The sequence below is a fragment of the Triturus cristatus genome, chromosome 7 (assembly GCF_964204655.1).
Source record: "Triturus cristatus chromosome 7, aTriCri1.1, whole genome shotgun sequence".
NCBI lineage: Eukaryota > Metazoa > Chordata > Amphibia > Caudata > Salamandridae > Triturus > Triturus cristatus.
This window is the reverse complement of record NC_140590.1, coordinates 1,650,089,856-1,650,110,872: the sequence shown is the minus strand read 5'-3', so window position 1 is coordinate 1,650,110,872 and position 21,017 is coordinate 1,650,089,856. Positions and strand designations below refer to the sequence as shown.

The following is a 21,017-nucleotide window of genomic DNA, read 5'->3' as shown; positions in this document are numbered from 1 at the left end:
TGGACACTCCAATCCAAATGCTTTCAATCACCTTGTTAGTGACCTACCAGGTGACCGTATTTAAAGATGTCCAGCTTTCTCACTAGGTCTGTGATGAGGGTATTGACTGGTAGGCTTCTTCTACTCTGAGCATCTGCTGTTTAGGTCGAGCCTGGGCAGCGCATGCTCTACGAGGCATGCTGTAGTCAGGAAGGGACTTGATGCTCCACCCATATTCTTCATTGGCTTCTCATTGTCCACTGAACTGTGGCTGTTCATTGGTCCATAGGCTTAGTAGTCCCTACTTGGTACCGCCTTGTCTCATTTTGTAACCTGACATGGAGACACCCCCCGTTACATGTATTGTTACTCAATGGGCTTTAATTACAGCGTCCAAGCACTATCCTCATGTAGCTTTGTCCTGCCTGCTGTTGTAGGTAGTATATCCTCTACTTACACTTTAACCCCAAAAAGTTTTTATAGCACAGGTGCCGTGGTCTCGCATTTGCAAGAGTTTAAACTATTGGCGTTGTAAATGACTGCCTTTTTATTTCTGTTTCAAAAACTCCTAAATAAAAGGCGTAATTTACAATTCCTGAAGCTCAAACTCTTAAGTGCGAGACCTATTGCATTGCAAATGCTTTTTTTTTTTTTCTTTGCCCTGCTCAACATATCTGCCTCAATTGAGCGAGTTCGGATTGCCTTGTTCCTTTAGGAACTAGAGGCTCTGGGAGCAGAGTTCACACACTTGGTGGTTAATGTGGTCCATGCATTTGCTTCCACAAGAAAATAAGTTCATAATCAGAGAGCCCTCTGTACTCTGCCTCAGCCTAGTGGTGCGCTTATTTCATGAATCTGTTTTTCTCTTCTCCACCCCCCTTTTTTTTTTTTTTTTTTTCTTCCAAGCAAACTTCATTGCCTTCTTACTGCATTCCTTTGCTCTGACTTTCTTACTCCGATTTTCAACTTCTGTCCCTTTCCCTCCCCCCCCCCCCCCCGATCCATTACTCTATGCTGAAGCCTCATTCCTCGTCCTATTATATATTTTACTCTTTACTCTCCTTAAACATTGTCCCTTTCTTGATCCGGCTCACTAAAATGTGTGTATGTATTGTATCCCTTCTTTTAACTGTCCTTGTGTTTTTTATCTGTAGTTATAATTCGATTTACTTCATCATCCCGTTTCCCTCTGTTGGCATGACCAGTGCCGCCTCACCCCCATCATTTGTCTTTTTAAGACTTCTTAGCAGTTCTACAGACACTCGCTTGTATTGCATTGCAACATTTAAACAGGACTCCCTACCTCTGTGGGCAATAAGTGCTTGCCCCCATAGGCAGCATACTACGCCCTGTAGGCTAGGGTCTGTGGTTACATGGGTGTTTCCATTTTCATGCCCTAGCAAGGGGACATGAGGGCCCGTGCGGGCAAGTGACATGCCACTGCACCTAGTTGGTTAACAAAATGCCACCACAATTTAAGTGCACAGCATTCGTTCATTTGTGTGCCATTGCATCTTCTGCACTATTGATGGCTATACCTCTGATTATTTAGCTATGTGGGGGCGAGTCATGCTTTGAGAGTAAAGCTCAAGGTTCTCGGAGGCATTTGTGGGTGGAAATCAGACTTGAGATGCCCAGAGGTGGCATGTTTCCTGTCTGGGATTGCCCCCTTTCTTGGTTGGAGAGCAGTATTTTGTTCATGTTTGCAGATTCGGGAGTGGCTCAGGGTCCGTACTTTAATTGCATCTTAAATCTGATCATTAACAGGACAAATCGACCCAATTTCTTTAAATTGGGAATAGTTTAGATTGCTCAAACTTATAATTTTTTTGGTTTAGTTTGCTGTTCAAAGGATTAAATGCCTATTCCCAATATTGCATTTTTTTTTCTGTGAAAAAGCTGGTGATGTTTCAGGATCTCCCTATTTATGCTCCTTAATTCCCCCATTCTGGATACTGCACAGATTTACTATTTGTCTAGTTTTAGAAATGAAAATGCCTGACACCAGTAGAGATGGAAGTCATGGAGCCTGGTTTCAGCAAATCCCCCAGAACGTCCACTTATGCAGCATATGCATGTCTCAATGGGTCTGTGACTGCCTGATTTATCTCTGGTTAATTGGCCAGCAGCTTGTACAGGGATGAAAGGGGATGGCTGGAGAGCCAGCCAGGGGACCTTTGCTATTCAGCTGTGAACCAACAAAGGGAGCTGATAGGGTAACTTTTACATCCTTAAAGAAATGGCGAAGTGAAGAGGAGCATGTCTAAATGCAGAGAATGTCTGAGGGTATGATTCCTGGAGAGCTGTGGGATGATTTGGAATTGGTGAGGCGAATCTGAACTTAATCAATTGGTTGGTTTTCAGTCGGGTCGAAACATTCTAGGCGAGACGGGTGATGAACTATCTGGTCTGCTAGACACCAGTCGTTCATTCTTGTAGAACCTCAGGCTTCCATGATTATCCAGGTGTTCCTTGTAACTCTTCTCGCGCCCAAACACTATTTGACCATTATTCCCCTTACTCACCTTAAGTGGTGACTTGCTACATTGATCAACCTCTAGTTGTCCATGATATTGGGAACCTATTCCCATCAATGGTGCAGCTTCACTGTACACAGATCCTTTGCTCAACCTATTTCTGTCCACTTCCCAGGTGTGGGTTCCTGATCAAACAAAAGGGACCTGATTTTGTCCGTGCTGTCCAGGAGCAGTACCGTGAAACTCCACAGTCTATGGTAAGTTGCGTGCTGCACAACAATGAGCCTGCTTCTGGTGGGCAGCGCTGCAAATGAAGGGTAAAATCTGCTCCATGAGAAGGTGCATAGTTCAGATACTGCTGTAGCTGTTCCAATTTAGATGTACAGCAGTCTGATCACAGCTTGTGATAAGATGATCTGGTAAAGCATTCTTCTGCCAGTTGTTGCAAGTAATTATCCCTGTTTGGGGGCATTGGTGTCCAATGAGCCACTCTAGAGCCTGTGAGGAATGTGTAGGAAGTAAAATGATGCTAGTTGTAAAGGCTTCTGAATTCAAATTGAGCCTCTCCTTCTATTTTTCAGAAGGTTTATCAGCAGGGCAGAGGAAGCAGCCCCAGAGCTTGCCAAGGTGAGTTTAGTATTAAAGGGCAGTGGTGGGTTAAGTTTGGTTACGCTGCTTACTGCTTAAAAAGTCCATGAGCTCCCTCTGCAGTCAGAACAAACAGTCTTTCTAACCAGTCATATCTTGTATTAGGTTTCTGGTTTTTTATTTATTTTTTTATATATAATAGAGGTTGTGCATTTGATAGTTCTGATGTATTTGCCTCATTGTTTTTTCTCCTGCATGTGGGCTATGCAGTCACACAGTGCACACTGAACTGCTGATATTCATACACCATGCACAATAACTATGTTGAACTACGATGCCACTGGTTATAGGTAAGTGCATGATTAATACAGTGAGAATGCCAGGAGTAGAAATGCTAACTGGTGTCTTGAGCTAGGAAGTTGGATTGTCTTGTGGCGTCTGGCTCCTTTCATGAAGGAAGATAATGTGGTGGTTGGTGACTTTAAAGTGGGTGAGGAGGGCGCTGTAACCCTGAGTTCCAGTTCCAATGAGTATCTTAAAGGGTTCTCACTTTCTTGCCCTAAGGGCCTCCTTTACAAAGATTTTGCTTAGGGAAACGCTGCAAGTCTTTTTGCTGCACTGGCCTATGCTAAATAGAAAGGGCCGAAATGCACAATATCTACGAGACAGTGCATTCCTGTCCTTTCAGCCGGCACAAAATTCAGTGCCTAGCACAAACACGGGCACCCTTGTCCTGCATTGTTGGCAGGGTTATTTTTGTGCAGGAAGGGACACCTTTCCCTCTTCCACCCAAGTTCATTATGAGCCTTTCTCTGCCAAACTGCAGAAGGAGGCCCATCAAGAACCCTCTCCCTCTGCTAAAGGGGTGGGGGGTGCTGTGGGGGGATGGGGTGATGCTCCTGGTGCAGTGGCTTAACTGCACACTTAACTCTTAGTCCGCTGGTTTCATTGTTGTCTGCAGCTGGCTCCTTGCTTCTTTGGGGCCTCTCCTGGAAAGATTCAAGCACTGGGTGCTCATCTTTATAATGTGTTCGAGGTGAAACCAAATACTGTACCAACCATGCATTGATGCCAGGAGAGCAGCACCCCCCCCTCCTACAGCCTGCCCCTCTGTGATAATCCACATTGTTGCCACTCACTCCTTCTCCGCATCAGCCCGTCCCACCTATTTAAGTGCATGGAGTTTTGTAGTCCCTCCCAGGGCCACTGTTCATGCACTCCAAAAGCATCTAAATGAATGCCATTCTAATCCAGCACTCCCTAGTGTTGCTGCTGTAGCTTGTGACTGGATGTCGATGAAAACCTCACGCACTTGGTGCCTGTGTAGTAGAACATCAAAGTTAGAATTCATCCAGGAGTTTCGGCACACTGCTTCAAAGCACTCAGTTTCTCTTCAACTGCTTTATTTTCAACGGTTCTTGCCGCTTCCCAGAGGGTGGCGGGGTAACGCCACTGTTGCCCATGAACACTAGTCGTCCCTGAAGCAAACTCTGCTGGTAATTAAAGTGTATTGAAGCATGCTTGGCTTTGCATGGACTACTTAATTTTTATATTTCCTTAAATCTTGGCAAGGCCTGATCACCCAAGCCGCTCTCACTAACCGTTTTGTTTGAGCTCTCAAATTCGCGGAGCACCATGGGTTTTAACCAAATGGTGCTAGTTTACCTTGAGTAGTTCTCGCTCATTAACCACCCCTTCCACCCTCCAAGGCTCCAGGTCCTATTCGCTTTTCAAGAGCCATCTGATCCCCTCAATCACAGATAGTGACTGCATGGCCAGTACTTGGAGTGCTTTAAGAACAAGCATTGGCATAGCCAATAGGTCTTGCCTTTGGGACATTACAAGTGTTTAGCCATGAAACAGTTGATGCTGCACCAAGGATATTGTGCTGCATAATTAAATACTTATAAGGCCCCAAAGGCGAGACCTATTGGTTATGCCAATGCTTGTTTTTTGGACTGCAGTTTTATTACATTCCATGGCCTTTTTCTCACCATGGCAGCTGCCTTGCAGTTTAGCTGCTCTGCCATTTCTTTATTAAAGATAACTAGATACTTAAGAACTAGCCTATATTGAGGAAATTGGAGGCAGGCTTTTACACATGGGTTGCAGGGTCTCATGTGCTTTACTCACACACACACACACACACACACACACACAGATGAGCAGAATGTAATATGCATCTGATTACCACTGCTGAGCGTGAGAAGGGGCCATGGTTCATGAGAGGCGAATCTTTGAGTGGGTCATTATCAGGGCCACTGGAATTGCGATTCTGCTGCTTTTCTCGCATAATTAAGGATTTGCCGCATCTACCACATAATCCATTATCTGACTCCTCATCGGACTCATAATCTGCAGATTTTAACAAAAAAATTGTTTCTATCTCTAGTAAAATCAAAGGTTACTTAAATTAGTGGCAACATGTATTTTCACACTTTGTAAAGAATTTAGTCAACCCTGCCGCATAATATGGTGCTCCTGTGTCGCATCATTTAAGTGGCCCTAGTTTTGACGCCACTTCCCTCCCCTAACAATAGTAAGTATTATCATATTATGCTGCACATCTGCATGTATAGTAGCTATAAGTAAAGGTATAACCAGGGTTTAAAAGATTAAATGAACATGAGATATAACCAGAATAAACATGCCTTGTCACTAGTACCTCAATTGGTTTCCTTTGTACTGTCACATGCGACGCGTGACAGAGTAAGTAGTGTGTTTTTAGGTCAATTACGGTATAATGTGATAACATTGAATTTGGCCCTTGCACTTTAGTAATGTGTGAATGTGTTTTCTGGTACTTGCTCCAAGCAGTTGTCCCACTGCTAAGGGGTGGTGGGTGTGTGCATGTGTTTCCTGTAATACCCACACACCACAGAAAGAAGAACAAATGTGGCCAAATAACGTTATTTGAAGCAAATGTATTAATAAACACACATTGTAACATTTATAACTAAAATGCAAAATTCAAATCTCATGAAATTATAACAATATAGCAAAAGTGATGTGGGTAGGTTTATGGCCTCTCAGATTTACAACCGTGTGAAACCGCATTAGGCCTCTTGTATGGGGGGGTTGCCCATGGCACAAATTTAACCCCTTCCATCCTCGCACTGATATACACATTAACAATGCCATAGCATAAACCATTTATGCATATGTGCAGTTTGTAATATGGTAGTTAGCACAATTTTTTTAATGGGGCACGTGACCCACTCGAGGATTCCTCTTTCGGGAGTTATGGCCACTTTCCCCTAGCCCCCCTCCCTCCTTCCCCCCCCCCCCCCCCCCACCACCTCAGCAATGGTAAACAGCAGTTTACAGTCTGTGCATCAACTGAGTGTATACATAAGACAGACCCACCGGCCATCAGACAGACCGATACCAAGATAGAAAGACAAAGATAGACAGAGGGATAGAAACATGGATGGATGGATAGATGGATATGTATTTAATGGTTGCAAAAAAGAAGCGAGACGGGTCCATCAGAGGCCGGCACAATGGCGGAGGGGGTATTTATCTGAGGCGGAGGGCACGAGGCTCTGCATTACCCAAGACGCCCACAGAGCTGCCCGGGCTTTTTGCTGAAATTATTACAAATCCTTGCACAAGGAGGTCGGCGTTGGCAGCCCCGGGTGCTGTGTGCTCTAGATTTGGTACACAAAGGAAGGTCCCGCCGCTGTGCCCTGAAAGGACTACTTGGTAGTTACACAGCCTCCACTCCACATCAAAGACACATGCGGAGAGGCAGCTGCACCCGCTCGCATACCACATACACTCATTCAGAATGTCACTGAGACAAGCAGACACACATGCAGACACAATGACGGACACTCCAAGCCAGACACACCTACACCGATGCAGGCTCGCACCTAGACGCGCAAGCAGACCTATTTACAGACACTCGGAGGCAGACACACGCAGCACGCATTTACCCAAACACACTTGCACCTAGACACAAAGGCACACATACACACCTGCATGGAGGCACACACGCACACATACACATTCAGTCTCGTAGAAAGGCACAAACCCATGCAGACTCACCCAGGAGAGCCCGAGGGGAGTTTTGAGTGTGAAGGCTGTGTGAAACAAAAGTACATATCCATTATCAAGGTGCAGTTGTAAGGATGAAAAAAATCATTGGGAAATAAAGATTCGAAGTGTAAGAGTGTGTAGATTGGGGACAAAATTCAAGGGTGCGGATGTAAGGTGGGAAGTATTTAATGCGAAATACGAAGATGGAGAAAACGGAGGCAATAAACGTAGGGAAATGCAGCGGTGTAAACGTCACTGAGGCCGAACGGGGCTTGGGTCGGAATGGCGGTCAGGAAAGAAATACAATGATACAAATATAAACGAAGAAATAGAACGGGGCAAAGCCTATAGCAGAATTCGAATTCAGGGAATGGGGAAATATAGGGGTGAAAATACAATTTATAAAGTAAATATAAGACGTGTAATGAAACATGAAAGAGAATGCGGGCTGACCGACACAGTCCCCGCAGGGGACCCTCCTAAGAGGGCGGCCCCTTTAGTGCCACAAGATGGCACACTGGGCAACCTAGTGTTTTGGCCAGAGACCCCTGCTGGGGTTCTGCGCGTCACTTCTGGGGGGGGGGTTCAGGGAGAGGAATATAGTCCCCCCCCCCCCCCCCCCCCCGCCCCCGTTTAGATTCTTTGTCCAATGGAGGCTGCGCAGATGTGAGTTAATTGCGCAATGCGTAAATTCACCGAACAAATGGGGTTCGGATTCATAAGGCATGGTTTGCTTCATGCTAAATCCATAGGGTATTTCGAGGACGATGGGGTACATCTCTCCAGAATAGGCATGGTCTTGTTCCTCCTGGACCTAGGGGAGGCCCTGGAAATAGCATAATGTAAGGAGTTCAGGCCTTGGTGGGGGGCCCTGGCTGCGACAGTCACCACACCCAGGGCTGTGGTGGAGTTACATGGCGATCCAGAGGCGGAAAGGATACTCGGGCCGGGGGGTGGGGGGGGTTGGTACTCGCTCCAGGAGCACAAAGGGTGCTGAGGCCGAATAGTCCCAGGAAGTCTGTGCGATGGACCCTGGGGTGCGACTGCGCCCCATCTGTCCTACAGGCGGTTGGAAACCTGTACAACCGGGGGTTGCTTGAACTCTCCTCCCCTCGTGGGGGGGGGGCGTGAGTTATATGGTGGACCTATGTTTCACCAGAAGTGGGAGGGGCTATCCCCTCACCACAACTACTAAGCACCGATTGGCTAAGACCACAATGCAAGTTGGCCCATCAGGTGGTAGGGCGCGAGGGGCGGCTTGCCTTTGGATCGCCTGTAAGATCACCCACCATGTTGGCATATTTGGTATGCTAATAAACCTGCAGCAATTTTCTCCACCAAAACGTTGTCTTGTCTGCTTATTTATGCTACCTGTAAGTTGCTGCGGGAGGGCTGGTGAGTGTGGCCGATATTGGCACTATGTAAGAGGGAAACTGCCCGGGACCGTGTAGGGGGAGGGCATTAAAGAATGCCCATAAAGGGAAGACTGGCAGAGAATATATATTAGGGAGAAAAAATAAAGCTGGGAAAATAGAGGATTATATGAAGGCAGGAGCTGAAAGAGGGGCATATATACTGAAAGCAAAATGTGCGTAAATTCACCAGGAGGGTATTTAAGGTAGGAGCTTTCAGATGGGAAATTTGATGATGGGGTGTCGTGTGGTTTTAGTTCATGGCTGACGATGGGCACATTCCCGAGCAGAGTGGGTTCTGCTAGCGTAGAAAGGCTCCAGTAAACGCACGGCGCTGCACAGCACCCTCTAGCCCCCCCCCCCCCCCCGCAATAGAGCCTTCCGATCTGTGGCCAAGCAGCACACCGAGCTACTGGTGGGATGTGTGAATATCAGCCGTCCCCACACACGCACATTCCAGACCGAGCCTACCGTTTTTGCATTAAAAAGCAACCACTGCAGCCTAGCATGCATGTTCACGCACACAGGCATTCCCACATACGTAAACAAGCGGACATCCGCGCACTGGCACAGAGGCATGGCCATATGCGTGCGCGCACACTGGCACAGAACAGGCAACACAGAATCGCACACGGACGCGCGCACACAAACTCGCATCCTCCTACATCTATCAATGTGTACGCTCCTATGTATCACATACAGCCCACCCTGGTCCTACAATCTGTGGATTTATTTCTCTATTTTTGCAAAGATGGGATTAAAAAATTGGGGGTCGGGAGAGACGGTCGGGGTGCAAAATATGTCCATCTGAAGTCCTGCTGTACTTATGTTGCCTAGTTTAACCCAAATGTGCGTGCTCTGTTGAAAGCTTCCAGTTTTAAAGGCACTAGACATGCTAGTTTCCTTTGGCACTCAGTCATGTCTGTTCAGTCGCACTAAATATTTCTTTTTGCGCTGATGTGAGCACCTCCATGGCAGCAGCTGCTTCGAGGTTTTAGAGGTCACGCGTCTGACCTTCGGGAGCATTTCTCGCGCCAAATGTCATTTTTAACCAAACTGTAATGTGTAAACATATCCAAAAAGCCATAAGCGGACAACATTTAGCCATTGCAACCAACAGACAATACTATTTTATAATCCGAAGAGCTTTAGGCAGCTATTTTCTGCACCAGAATGCGGCCCCCAGGGGAAGTGATGTCGGCAGACCAGTCTTCCCCCTGGGGTATTCGCGTGAGACTGAAAGACAGGGTTTAGTTCAGGTATTTTTTGTTTTGGGGGGGGTGGTTTGGAACGGTTTAAAGGGGGCAGGAGAGGAAGTTCTTCCTCTCCCCAGCGCCATTACGGAAGGGTTAGGGAGAGTTGTTGAGGTAGTGTTAGGCCTAGTGAGTGACCCAGTTTGTCGACCGGGGGTCGGGAATTCCGTGCTAATGGTGTCCCAGTGAGCGCTAGTCTGGAGGGTGCCTGACGGCGGAAGGGGCCTTTCGACAGAAGTCACAGGCAGGAAGCCGGCCGCGGCATGTCGGAGCCCGAAGCGGTGGCTGTGCGAGCCGCGTTGCTGGTGCTGGGCCGGGAGAACTGATCTCCTGTGGCCTGGTGTGCTGGACCAGGTGTGGATTGGGATGACACTACAACAACTAACAGAAGGTGCTAAGTCCGTTCGTAAGGAATAGCAAGCCACTAAACGCAGTGAGAAAGTGCAAGAAACTCCTCAGATAGTTTGTATATCACCTGGAGGGAGTTAAGAGTCCATCAGCCCACCCTTACTGGCGGAGCTTCGTCATCTGAGACTCTCGGGGATCACGGTCTAGGCCCACAATATCGAGCCAAAAGGCCCTGCTGGGTGCACAACCTGATACATCCCGAAAAAGGAGAACTCCCGCCACTGTGTGTTCAAACTCTGAGGGCTCCAGTGATGTGCAGTGCTCTAGTGTGAATGTGAATTAAAAATGACTACCTGGGCAAAAAATGTTTATTGGGAATTGTCCAGGTGTCGTATTTTAAAAAAACCAATAGTCTTGAAAAAATTGACTATTTCCTGGCTCAGTCTAATAAGGTCGACATGTTTCAGCCGGTATGGTCAACTGACCCGGCTTTCTTCAGGACCTAAATACAGTGGAAAATAAAGGCTACTGCAGGGTAAACTCGTTCAATGTAAATCGTGAAAAACAATATTTAGACAGTGAAGGTACAATCATAAGCTAAGTATCTGGCAAAAGCCACCCTACCGGACAAACAATCTCGTGCTTGGACGTAAGAACTATGTCTTCTTTCCTAGAAAGAATCTGGATACTCAACCGTCAGAAAAGACATCTTGCACATAAATCACGGCATTTGTGACCTGCTATTTAGCAGTGCTCATTATGCACTGCCTCCTTTACAAAAAACCAAACGATGGTTGCATACACACAAAATTGCAGAAAAACGGTTTTAAACTCACCCAGCCTTCTGTGGGAGAAACGCCCCACCTCACCCGGCTGACTGCTCGGGATGGAGGCACTGCTCTGTTTAAATGGGAGGACAAACAGACAAGTTGCATACTGATACTCATCTGTCCGGACTCTTCACATATACCTTTAAACATTCTAATAGACCTATAAAAACTAAAATGTCAAAGACCTAAAGAAACCCCTATGGACATAACAGTGCAGGTAAGTCAAAAGATGTTCCTTTCAAAACTTCTTTTTCAAATGCAACAGGGTTCTGGAAAAAGCATATGCCCTATGCAAGGTATAGAGTGAGGAGTTATTACTACTTTACTGTTGACACCAGGCACAAATCTGTTTGTTTAAATAACGATGGACCTAAAGTCCTATGCAGAGTGCAGCGCGAGGGGTGTAACTAACTTACTCTTAACTTCAAGCAGAACACGCTTTGTGAACAAAGATGGACCATTAACCAGCACGCGGAAGCCCCCTCTCCTTACCTGTCCGTCGGTACTGCAGACCAGCCTTCGAGCTGTCTGGGAGGTTCAGGCAGGAAGAAGGGGGGCTCCTTAAATACCCGCCCTAGTTTGGCTGAATGACTCAATTAGAATCTGGTGCGTTCCCAGTACCCGCGCGACTATACGTCAAATGACGCATGCGCCGGCATTGAGACACTCTCCTCGCAAGCGTGTTATATGGACTAGCCAAGTCGAATTGTGCGGCTGGCATCTCCACAGAAGCGCATGCGTGTCAGGAAACCTAAGGAGACGCGAGCCCCAAGACACTCACTACGGAGCATGCATGTTTAAAGGTGGAGTTTTGGGGCTGGAGTGTCCTTAACGGCAAAAGCACATGCGCGCCAGAGACCCTTAGACGCGAGCACCAAGACACTCACTATGGTGCATGCGTGTTTCAAAGTTAAATTATGCCGCTGGAGTGTCCCTAACAGCAAAAACGCATACGCGTTAAGAGACCTAGAGGAACACGAGCACTAAGACACTCACTACGGTGCATACGTGTTTTAAAAGAATGAGTGCATCGACAGGAGCAGCCTCAGTAGAAGCCTTGCCTCGAGTGGCCCCACTCTTTTTAGGTTCATGCGCAGTACACGGAGCCCAAAAGACTTCGTGGTTTCGTACCCGCGCAAGTGTGCCAGTATAGAAGCTAAATAGTTGTTTACAATGGCAGTCAGCACAAGCCAAACGAGACCCAAAGCACGAACCAAACCACTCCATTGTTTGCTTTTCTAAAACCCAAAGGGTTTGCTCTTATATCGGTGGACCTCATATCTCGGTACCTGTCTATACTTTTCAAGATATGTAGCAGCTACCGATCCTGGGCTGCTTATCAAGTATAGTATAAGTGCAGAAAGAGTGAGACCACGGGACTTAACCACCAAAACACTTATTCTAAATACAAGATAGAATAATACAAATGTAGCCAACAGCGGAGACCAGCAACTGCGGCCGATTTCCATGTTCGCATACATTGTCAAAGGATGTCATGACAAATCATCGAGACAGACCGTGCGTGAAGAATGGCGGATGCCTAGATGTACATGTGTCTCTATAAGATGGAGTACGAGTGCTCCTATACAATAGCGCAGATGTCCTTTAGGATCAACTATCCTATCAATGATTAGGGATATCGTGTGTGATGGAGTCTCTGATAGTCGTTTTTCAGACTGACTATCAAACAAGATTTCAGATAGAGGCCCATGGTATACTATCATTGAGGTCGTATGTGTCTGTTTTCAATCTGAAAATCCACCTCTGCTCTTTGGAGAGTAGAAAACTTGAAATCTGTTACGTGCTGGGGAATGAAAGGTCGTTCAAGCACGAGCCACCTCAGATCATCGGCCTTCTGTTTGGCCAGAAAATGATCTGTCGGACATGTGGACTGTTTCATGCATCGGATAGTACTCTTATGCTCACTTATGCGGAGCTTCACTTTGCGTGTGGTGTACCCGATGTAATGCTAAGTACAAGGGCATGTCATCATATAGATCACACACTCCGAATTACAGTTTGTATGGTTGTGTAGTATCCAAGGACGGCTAGTCCCTATGTCCACCGATGTAGTCTTGGTGGTCTGAGGGCAGACACTGCACGAGCTGCATGGATGATGGCCTCGTACCGGGGGTAATGACTACAGAGTATTAACATCACGTGTGGGCTGTGACAGTGGTCGTGTGTGGACCAGGCTATTCCGTAAACTCGGACCCTTCTTAAACGCAAAAAGGGGAGGCGGGATGTTTTCGGATGCCACATTGAGGATATGCCAATGCTTACGTACAGTTTTCTGTAATCGGTTGGACAGGGTACAGAAGGTAGTAACAAAGGTGAGCCTGTCATTGGGAATCCTGGGAGTGCTGTTATCCAACAAAGCATCTCAATTATTGTTCGACGCTCTCTTACAAGCTTGCCGCACCAGGCGCCTAGGGTACTGACGCGACCGGAGTTGAATTGCTAATTCTTTGGCATGTTTGTCAAAAAGATCCCTAGTGGAGCAGTTCCTCCGCACACGTAGAAACTGACCCACGGGAAGATTCTCCCTGAGGGCCCTTGGGTGATAGCTGTCGAAGGGAGAAGAGAATTCCTCGACATAGGTTTCTTGTATAATTCACATTGCAATGTATTTTCATGGAGATCGAGGAAGGATAACTGTCGTTGATTGAACTCTATGGTAAAGTTCAAAAAGGCATTTTGCTGGTTAAGCCAAGTGTGGAAGGCCAAAATCTCTTGGCTAGTGCCCCGCTATACCACTAGTATGTCATCTATGTACCTCTTCCACAGCACCAGATGATGACGGTAAGGGTTGCTGTGGTTCAGTACATGATTTTGTTCAAACCTTTATGTTCTGTTTGAACAAAATCATGTACTGAACCACAGCAACCCTTACCGTCATCTGGTGCTGTGGAAGAGGTACATAGATGACATACTAGTGGTATGGCGGGGCACTAGCATAGGGCATATGCTTTTTCCAGAACCCTGTTGCATTTGAAAATGAAGTTTTGAAAGGAACATCTTTTGACTTACCTGCACTGTTATGTCCATAGGGGTTTCTTTAGGTCTTTGACGTTTTAGTTTTTATAGGTCTATTAGAATGTTTAAAGGTATATGTGAAGAGTCCGGACAGATGAGTATCAGTATGCAACTTGTCTGTTTGTCCTCCCATTTAAACAGAGCGGTGCCTCCATCCTGAGCAGTCAGCCGGGTGAGGTGAGGCGTTTCTCCCACAGAAGGCTGGGTGAGTTTAAAACCGTTTTTCTGCAATTTTGTTTGTATGCAACCATCGTTTGGTTTTTTTGTAAAGGAGGCAGTGCATAATGAGCACTGCTAAATAGCAGGTCACAAATGCAGTGATTTATGTGTAAGATGTCTTTTCTGACGGTTGATTTTCCGGATTCTTTCTAGGACAGAAGACCTAGTTCTTACGTCCAAGCATGAGATTGTTTGTCCGGTAGGGGGGCTTTTGCCACATACTTAGCTTATGATTGTACCTTCACTGTCCAAATATTGTTTTTCACGCTTTACATTGAACGTGTTTACCCTGCAGTAGCCTTTATTTTCCACTGTATTTAGGTCCTGAAGAAAGCCGGGTCAGTTGACCATACCGGCTGAAACATGTCGACCTTATTAGACTGAGCCAGGAAATAGTCAATTTTTTCAAGACTATTGTTTTTTTTAAAATATGACACCTGGACAATTCCCAATGAACATATTTTTTGCCCAGGTAGTCATTTTTAATTCACACTAGAGCACTGCACGTCACTGGAGCCCTCAGAGTTTGAACACACACAGTGGCGGGAGTTCTCCTTTTTCGGGAAGTATCAGGTTGTGCACCCAGCAGGGCCTTTTGGCTCGATATTGTGGGCCTAGACCGTGATCCCAGAGAGTCTCCGATGACGAAGCTCCGCCAGTAAGGGTGGGCTGATGGACTCTTAACTCCCAGGTGATATACAAACTATCTGAGGAGTTTCTTGCACTTTCTCTCACTGCGTTTAGTGGCTTGCTATTCCTTACGAACGGACTTGGCACCTTCTGTTAGTTGTTGTAGTGTCTATCGGGGATTGGAGGTGTAGTAGTCCCTAAATCAAATTCCCCTGTGACCCTTATAGAAATTGTGTTTTTGGTGGATTGGGATGACCCACACTCGTTGGCTGGTGTGGCAGCGGCGGTGGCATGTCAGGAGCCACCACCGCCCAAATCGGGTATGCGGAGTCGCAGGTGGCAGGGACCAAGCACGGGGGATGGCATCTCAGCCTCCCTTCGCGCGCACTGTTTGACGCGGCAGCGCTGCTTGCATGCGAGGAGGCTGGGGGCGGGGGGCAGGGCTGCTCTGGGAGATTTAAGCGCGCACCGGGCCGGGCCAAGACCGGGGGGGGGTGATGGATCACAGGCCCATGTACTGGGCGTACAAGTGAGAGGGGGAGGAGCAGGCTGGAGATGACTTCAAGCTGGTGCTGTCTGGCAGTGACTCAGTTGGGGGGGGGGGGGAGGAGGGGAGCTGTGGGGAGCAGCCCATTGACCTTTCTGGTGGGGCAAAAGGGGGGGGGGGCGACAAGGGGCCTCTGAAAGCTGCACATGGGCCAGGGGTCTCCGAGCTGGGAGTTGGCAGTGCCCCTAGCACGTCCCAGGGACGGGGTCTGGCCTGGTTTCGGGGCGAGGCGGGCGCTGGTCAGACAGGTGGGACAGTATGTACCTTGAGGAGCGCATACGCGATCAGCGTCGCGTTCTAGAGGAGACAGAGATGCGGTGACAGGTGCTTTGCACAGCAAGGGAGACGGGCTGGGGGGGGGGGGGGAGCGCCAAGGGGGGTTGATCCACAGGCTTGACACAGCGCTAGAGCGAGACCAGGGCAGGGGGAATCTTAAGGCACAAGGCCAATGGGTCTAGGTGGATGATGTAGGGACTGCCTTGATGTTGCAGAGACCTGATGGCGTTGAAGCCTCCTCAGACTTCAGCGGTCTGGGGGGGGGGTGCAAGCCAGCAGTGGAAGCTGGCAGAGGCAAGGGTGGGCCGGCGGGGCTCAAGACTGCCTCCAAACGCCGGGGCAAAGCAGCAGGGGGGGGGGGGGGGGGTCTGTGGCGGCCTGCCCTACATCGAGGGATCGGGCATCGTCGGTGCGTGAGTTTGTGCCTGGCATGAAAGGGAAGGGTGCGAAGAGTGAGGTGTGAAGGGTGCCTGTTGAGGAGGCGCATGAGGAGCAACTGGACTATGATTCGGACAGTGAGGAGTTGGAAGATGGTGAGGTGTGTGAAGTGTCTGGGCGACGGGAGAAGGCGGCAACAGGATGGCTTGGTGTTTTACAGGCGCCGCTGGCCAGCAGCAGTGGGACCCGGAAGGAGAGCCTGAAGTCGCAAGTGGACAAGACCGTGCAGTGCCTGTGAAGCTTTCAGGTGAGGGTGCATGGTGGGATGCTTGGGATGACGGTTGCCCAGGGGGGCGGAAGAAGGCATGCTGGTCAGTGGGGGTAGGGGATGGGTCAGTGCGGGAGTGCTGGCCAAGGTGGCAGAGACGGCAGGGGGGGGGGGGGTTAAACAGTTGGTGGGTGATGGTGTGCAGACTGATAAGCCATGGGACCAGGAGGGGAAAGACTACTCGGGAGACAAACAGCGCAAGAAGTTGCCGTACATGGGCTTGGCTATGCTGTTGGGGTCTCATTTATCTGAGAAGACACGGTCTAGGATTTGGAAGCATAAGTATGTGGACGTTTTCAAGTTGTTGCACAGGGAGATTCAGGCCAAGGAGAGTTCAAAGGAGGAGGAATGGGAGCTGACTTGGCGGCCGCGAGTGCCGGTGAATAAGGAGAATTGGACGTCGGTGTTTTTGATCTACACTAGTATATATTGTGAGAAGCATCTGGATAGAGCTATAGCACTCCTGAAGTATATGGACATTATTCGCATAGCCCAGATGCATTTCGAGTGCTTTGCATGGCTCGGTTAAAACAAAGAGTTCAGGGCCAGGATCAGTGTTAACCCGGACAAGCCTTGAAGGGGAGGTAGACCAGGAACTGTTGGTGCAACGGATGTCTCCCCCCTATCCCCCCCCCCCCCCTCCCCTCAGTCGGTGGCATCTACGCACACGGCCAGCAGTTTTCCGGTTTCGTATCTGCCATTTCAGCTGCGTCCCACCCAGTCTGGGGTGGGAGGGCAAGGAGGTTCAGGGGGAGCAGGAGTGCAGAATTTTCCCACGGGGACAACAGGACAGTCACCCAAACCCGCAGGGGCTACCACAGGGGCCTGTTGGAATTTCAATAAAGGTTTCTGCACGTGACACCCTTGCAAATTCAAGCATGAGTGTTCCAAGTGCGGCGGACGCCACCCTGTCACGCAATGTTTCACTCTCGCCACCCCCTCCGAGCAGTGGTGGATCACTAAAGGACAGGGGCAGGCTGGGCCAAAGGGCTCCTACACCGGTTGATGTGGAGGCCATGGGTCCATGGCTCTCTAGGTACCTTGATAGGGAGGCGGCGTTTAAGATTCATTGGGGTTTTGCGGAAGGGTTTCGTGTGGGCTATCTGGGTCCCAGGGAGCGGAGATGGGCTGTGAACTTTAAGTCAGCGGAAGAATTCCCGGGGGTGGTGTAAGCAAAATTGCGGAAAGAAGTGCTGGAGGGCAGAATCGTGGGTCCTTTTGACATGTGGCCGGTGCCAGATCTCATTATCTCGCCATTGGGGGCGGTGCCCAAGAAGGAGCAGGGGGGAGTTTTCAATTGATCCATCATTTGTCTTGGCCGGAGGGGACCTCAGTGAATGATTTCATTGCGGTGGAGGATTCCAGGGTGTTGTATGCGTCGGTTGACAATGCGATCGGTTTAGTGCAGGTGTGTGGTCGGGGGGGCTGAATTGGCGAAGTGTGACGTCAAATCTGCGTTTCGCCTCCTTCCCATTCATCCGGCGGATTTCGCATTGTTGGGGATGCAGTTCGGGGGGGGGGGGAATCTTCTTTGAGGTTTTGCCCATTGGCTGTGCGATTTCCTGTGCTCTGTTTGAGATGTTCAGTTCTTTCCTGCAGTGGGCCTTCACGGACAGAAGTGGGCACCGGCTGGTGTCATTATTTGGATGATTTTCTGTTAGTTGGTAGAGGCCAGACGGGGGAATGTGAGGAGGCTCTTGGCCAGCGTCAGTGGCTGGCCTGTGATTTTGTGGTCCCTTTGGCACCGGAAAAGACTGCTGGGCCCAGCTTTTGTCTGACATTTCTGGGTATTGAGCTGGACTCCGTGGCTTGGTCGGCATGGTTACCGGAGCAGAAAGTGGTGGAGATGCAGGAGTTTTTGCTGCACGTGATTGGGGAACGGAGGATTGCTTTGCGGGCGGTGCAGCGGCTCTTGGGTTTGTTGAACTTTGCGTTTCGAGTGGTGCGGGCCGGGAGGACTTTTTGTCGTCGTCTCGGCATGGTTATGTCTGGGGCGGGGCTCCCTCATCAGTCAAGATTTCGATGGGGTCAGACTTGAGGGTTTGGCATTGTTTTTTGGCTGATTTCAATGGTGTCTTTGAATTTCATGGAGGACAGGATGGTGTGGCAGGTGCAACTTTTTTCTGATACTGCAATCGCGGGCAGGCTTCGGGATCTTCTGGGACGGGAGGTGGTTTGTGGAGCAGTGGCCGGCGCATTGGATGAAACAGGGTAGGAGCGTTGCATTTATAGAATTTGTGGTTTTGTTTTTTTTACTTTTTTTTTTTTTTTTTTTTTTTTCCCCTTGCTTGTCGCACTTGGTGTGGGGCCCGGAGTTTCAGATTAGATCGGTATTGTTCCATGTGGACAATAGGAAGGTGGTGGACCTGGTGAAAAATCAGAAAACGAGGGACCTGGGAGTGCTGCGCTTGCTGCGATGTTAGCGATTTAATGTGCTGTCTGGTGTTCCAGGTGCCAGCAATGACGTTGTGGCTGCATTGTCGTTCGCAGTGGCAGGAAGGGGGGGGGGGGGGGAAGGCCCTTAGAGGTGATCACGTTTGACTTATTGGTGGAATTGTTGGCAGAGTTGCTGCAGTGTTATGTTTCTGAATTGGCTTTGTTCAGTTTGTGCATGATTTGGATGTTTTTTGGGGCGTTTCGGGTGTCTGAGTTGGTATGGTCCAGGGGCTCAGCTGACCATGTTTGATGTGAGGCTGGACGGGGCACGTTTGGGTATCTGGTTGGGTAGTTTCAAGACGGACCAGGTGGGGAGAGGCAAATGGGTATGGTTGTGAGTGGGTGTGCAGGGGCCTGCCTGGTGTGGTAAAGGTGTGCGTTTTGTCAGCAGTCAAACATCGGCAGGGGAAATATTTTGCCATGCCTCTAAAAGGCGGGCGACAGCTTTTCAGTTGTTGGCAGTGTTGCGAATGGCACTGAGACTAGTAGGTAGGGACCCTGCAAGGTATGGGACTCCATCCTTTCGGAGTGGTGCGGCAGCCCGGCTGGGGTGGTCGTGGAATAAGATTAGGCAGTGGTCGCGTTGTTGTGAGCGCTATGTGTGTAAATGAAAGCCGGCGCGCGAGTTGGTTTAGGCGTTGGGGCTGCTGGAGTGGTGGTGGTGGTGGTGGTGGTGGTGGTGGTGGTGGCTTGGTTCGTTTGTACTAAACTATTTTTTTTTTAAATTTTATTTTCGTAGGTCGCGATGTGGGTCCAGGAGCTTAGACGGTTACCTGGATTGTCGGATATTCTTTTGTTCATTGGGCATCAAAATACGCGGACAGGCAGGCGTACAGCCGTAGCCTTGGCGTGCGCAACAGCCACCATGAGGTACACTGGTGGGGCAAGAGCGGGATGCACTGGTGAGCCTTGTTGCCCTGGCTGACCAAAAAGGTATCTCGGAGGGGCTGCCCGGACATGATTGTTATCCACTTGGGGGAGAATGACTTGGCGAAACAATCCGGGGTGTCTCTGCTACGTTTGATGCAACGGGACTTGGAAGCCATGAGAAACAATATGGCTTGCGCCTGTATTGTTTGGACTGAATTCATACCATGCTGGATCTGGCGGGGGGCGTTTAAGCCCACAGCTGTTAAAAGAGCAAAGCGAAAGCTGAATCGAGCCATTAGTGTTTTGTGGTAACAATGGTATCAAAGTTATTGCTCACACGGGGTTATGGCTCGAGGAGCCTCTCCTTATTAGCGATGATGGAATGCACCTTTCGTACATGGGTAATGCTTATTATATGATGGAGTTAAGGGATGTCATCAGTTAATTGTGGAATGAGTCCGTTTGGTGCTGACGGATTTGAGGACGAAAGGTGCACTCTGTGTGGGGCAGGTAACCGCCATCTGGGGGTTTCCTGGTTGGTGGTACTTGGGAGGGGGCGGGCAGTCCATGACTGGCATACTCACCCTTCCGGGGATGGGGATACAGGTGCAAGGTGGGGGTGAGTCATGCAGGAGTGCAATGGCTGGAGATGCTTGAGGAGATTGAAAAAGTGAAGAAGCGAATGGGATAAGTGAAGAGGTCGCTGGGTGATGTGGGAGTGAGTAATTGGGAGTGTGGGAGTGAATGGAGGGATGAAAGACATTAGGTTGGGGATTGTTAAGGGTTATTGATGTTGTGTTGTATATTTGGTGTCAACCCTGTCTTAATAAATGGCCTTTTACGCTAACTAACAGCGTGGAGTGGTTATTGCACGAATAGACGCGTAAAATTCCAAACTGTCCGACTGCGTCAAGTTTGGGAATAGACAGCAAGCCGCACAAAGATCGTGGACGCTTTGAAATGAATACATAAATGAAAAACAAAAGTAGCTGTAAAATCAAGGCTAGCGGAAATCAGAGAAGTCCTCTAATGATGCTCTGAGCGTTTCCTTAATTGATGACTGGCCCGCCCGACATCTTCTACGCCAAGCTGGGTGTGGGGTGGGATGGAGGGGGGCAGAGCAGGGAATCTTTAGAAATATCACAGGTACATCCCCGTAGATAGATATGTCTACTGGCGGTCGCCAGTAGATAGTTATAGTTCGGACCGTGTTTCCATAGGAAATCTCAAAATTCTATTTTGAATAACTTTGGCGCCGGTTGACGAATCCTCGCGAAATTTTCAAAACTAATGGGTCGCTCCGCTCAGCTCCTACCCTGAAAGTCTCGGGGGGATTCGTCAAGCGGGGGCCGAGAAAAAGGGGGAGTCC

At 48.8% G+C, this 21,017-nt stretch overlaps 1 protein-coding gene across 1 annotated transcript in view; it reads left to right on the top strand.

Annotated features, from left to right (window-relative positions):
- LOC146812629 (uncharacterized) overlaps positions 1-21,017 on the top strand; it is a 314,705-nt gene that overhangs the window by 14,279 nt on the left and 279,409 nt on the right. The window contains exons 4-5 of the mRNA XM_085615178.1: positions 2,632-2,713; positions 3,038-3,083. Of these exons, the coding sequence (XP_085471304.1) occupies positions 2,632-2,713; positions 3,038-3,083 (128 nt within the window). The remainder of the gene's footprint in view (positions 1-2,631; positions 2,714-3,037; positions 3,084-21,017) is intronic.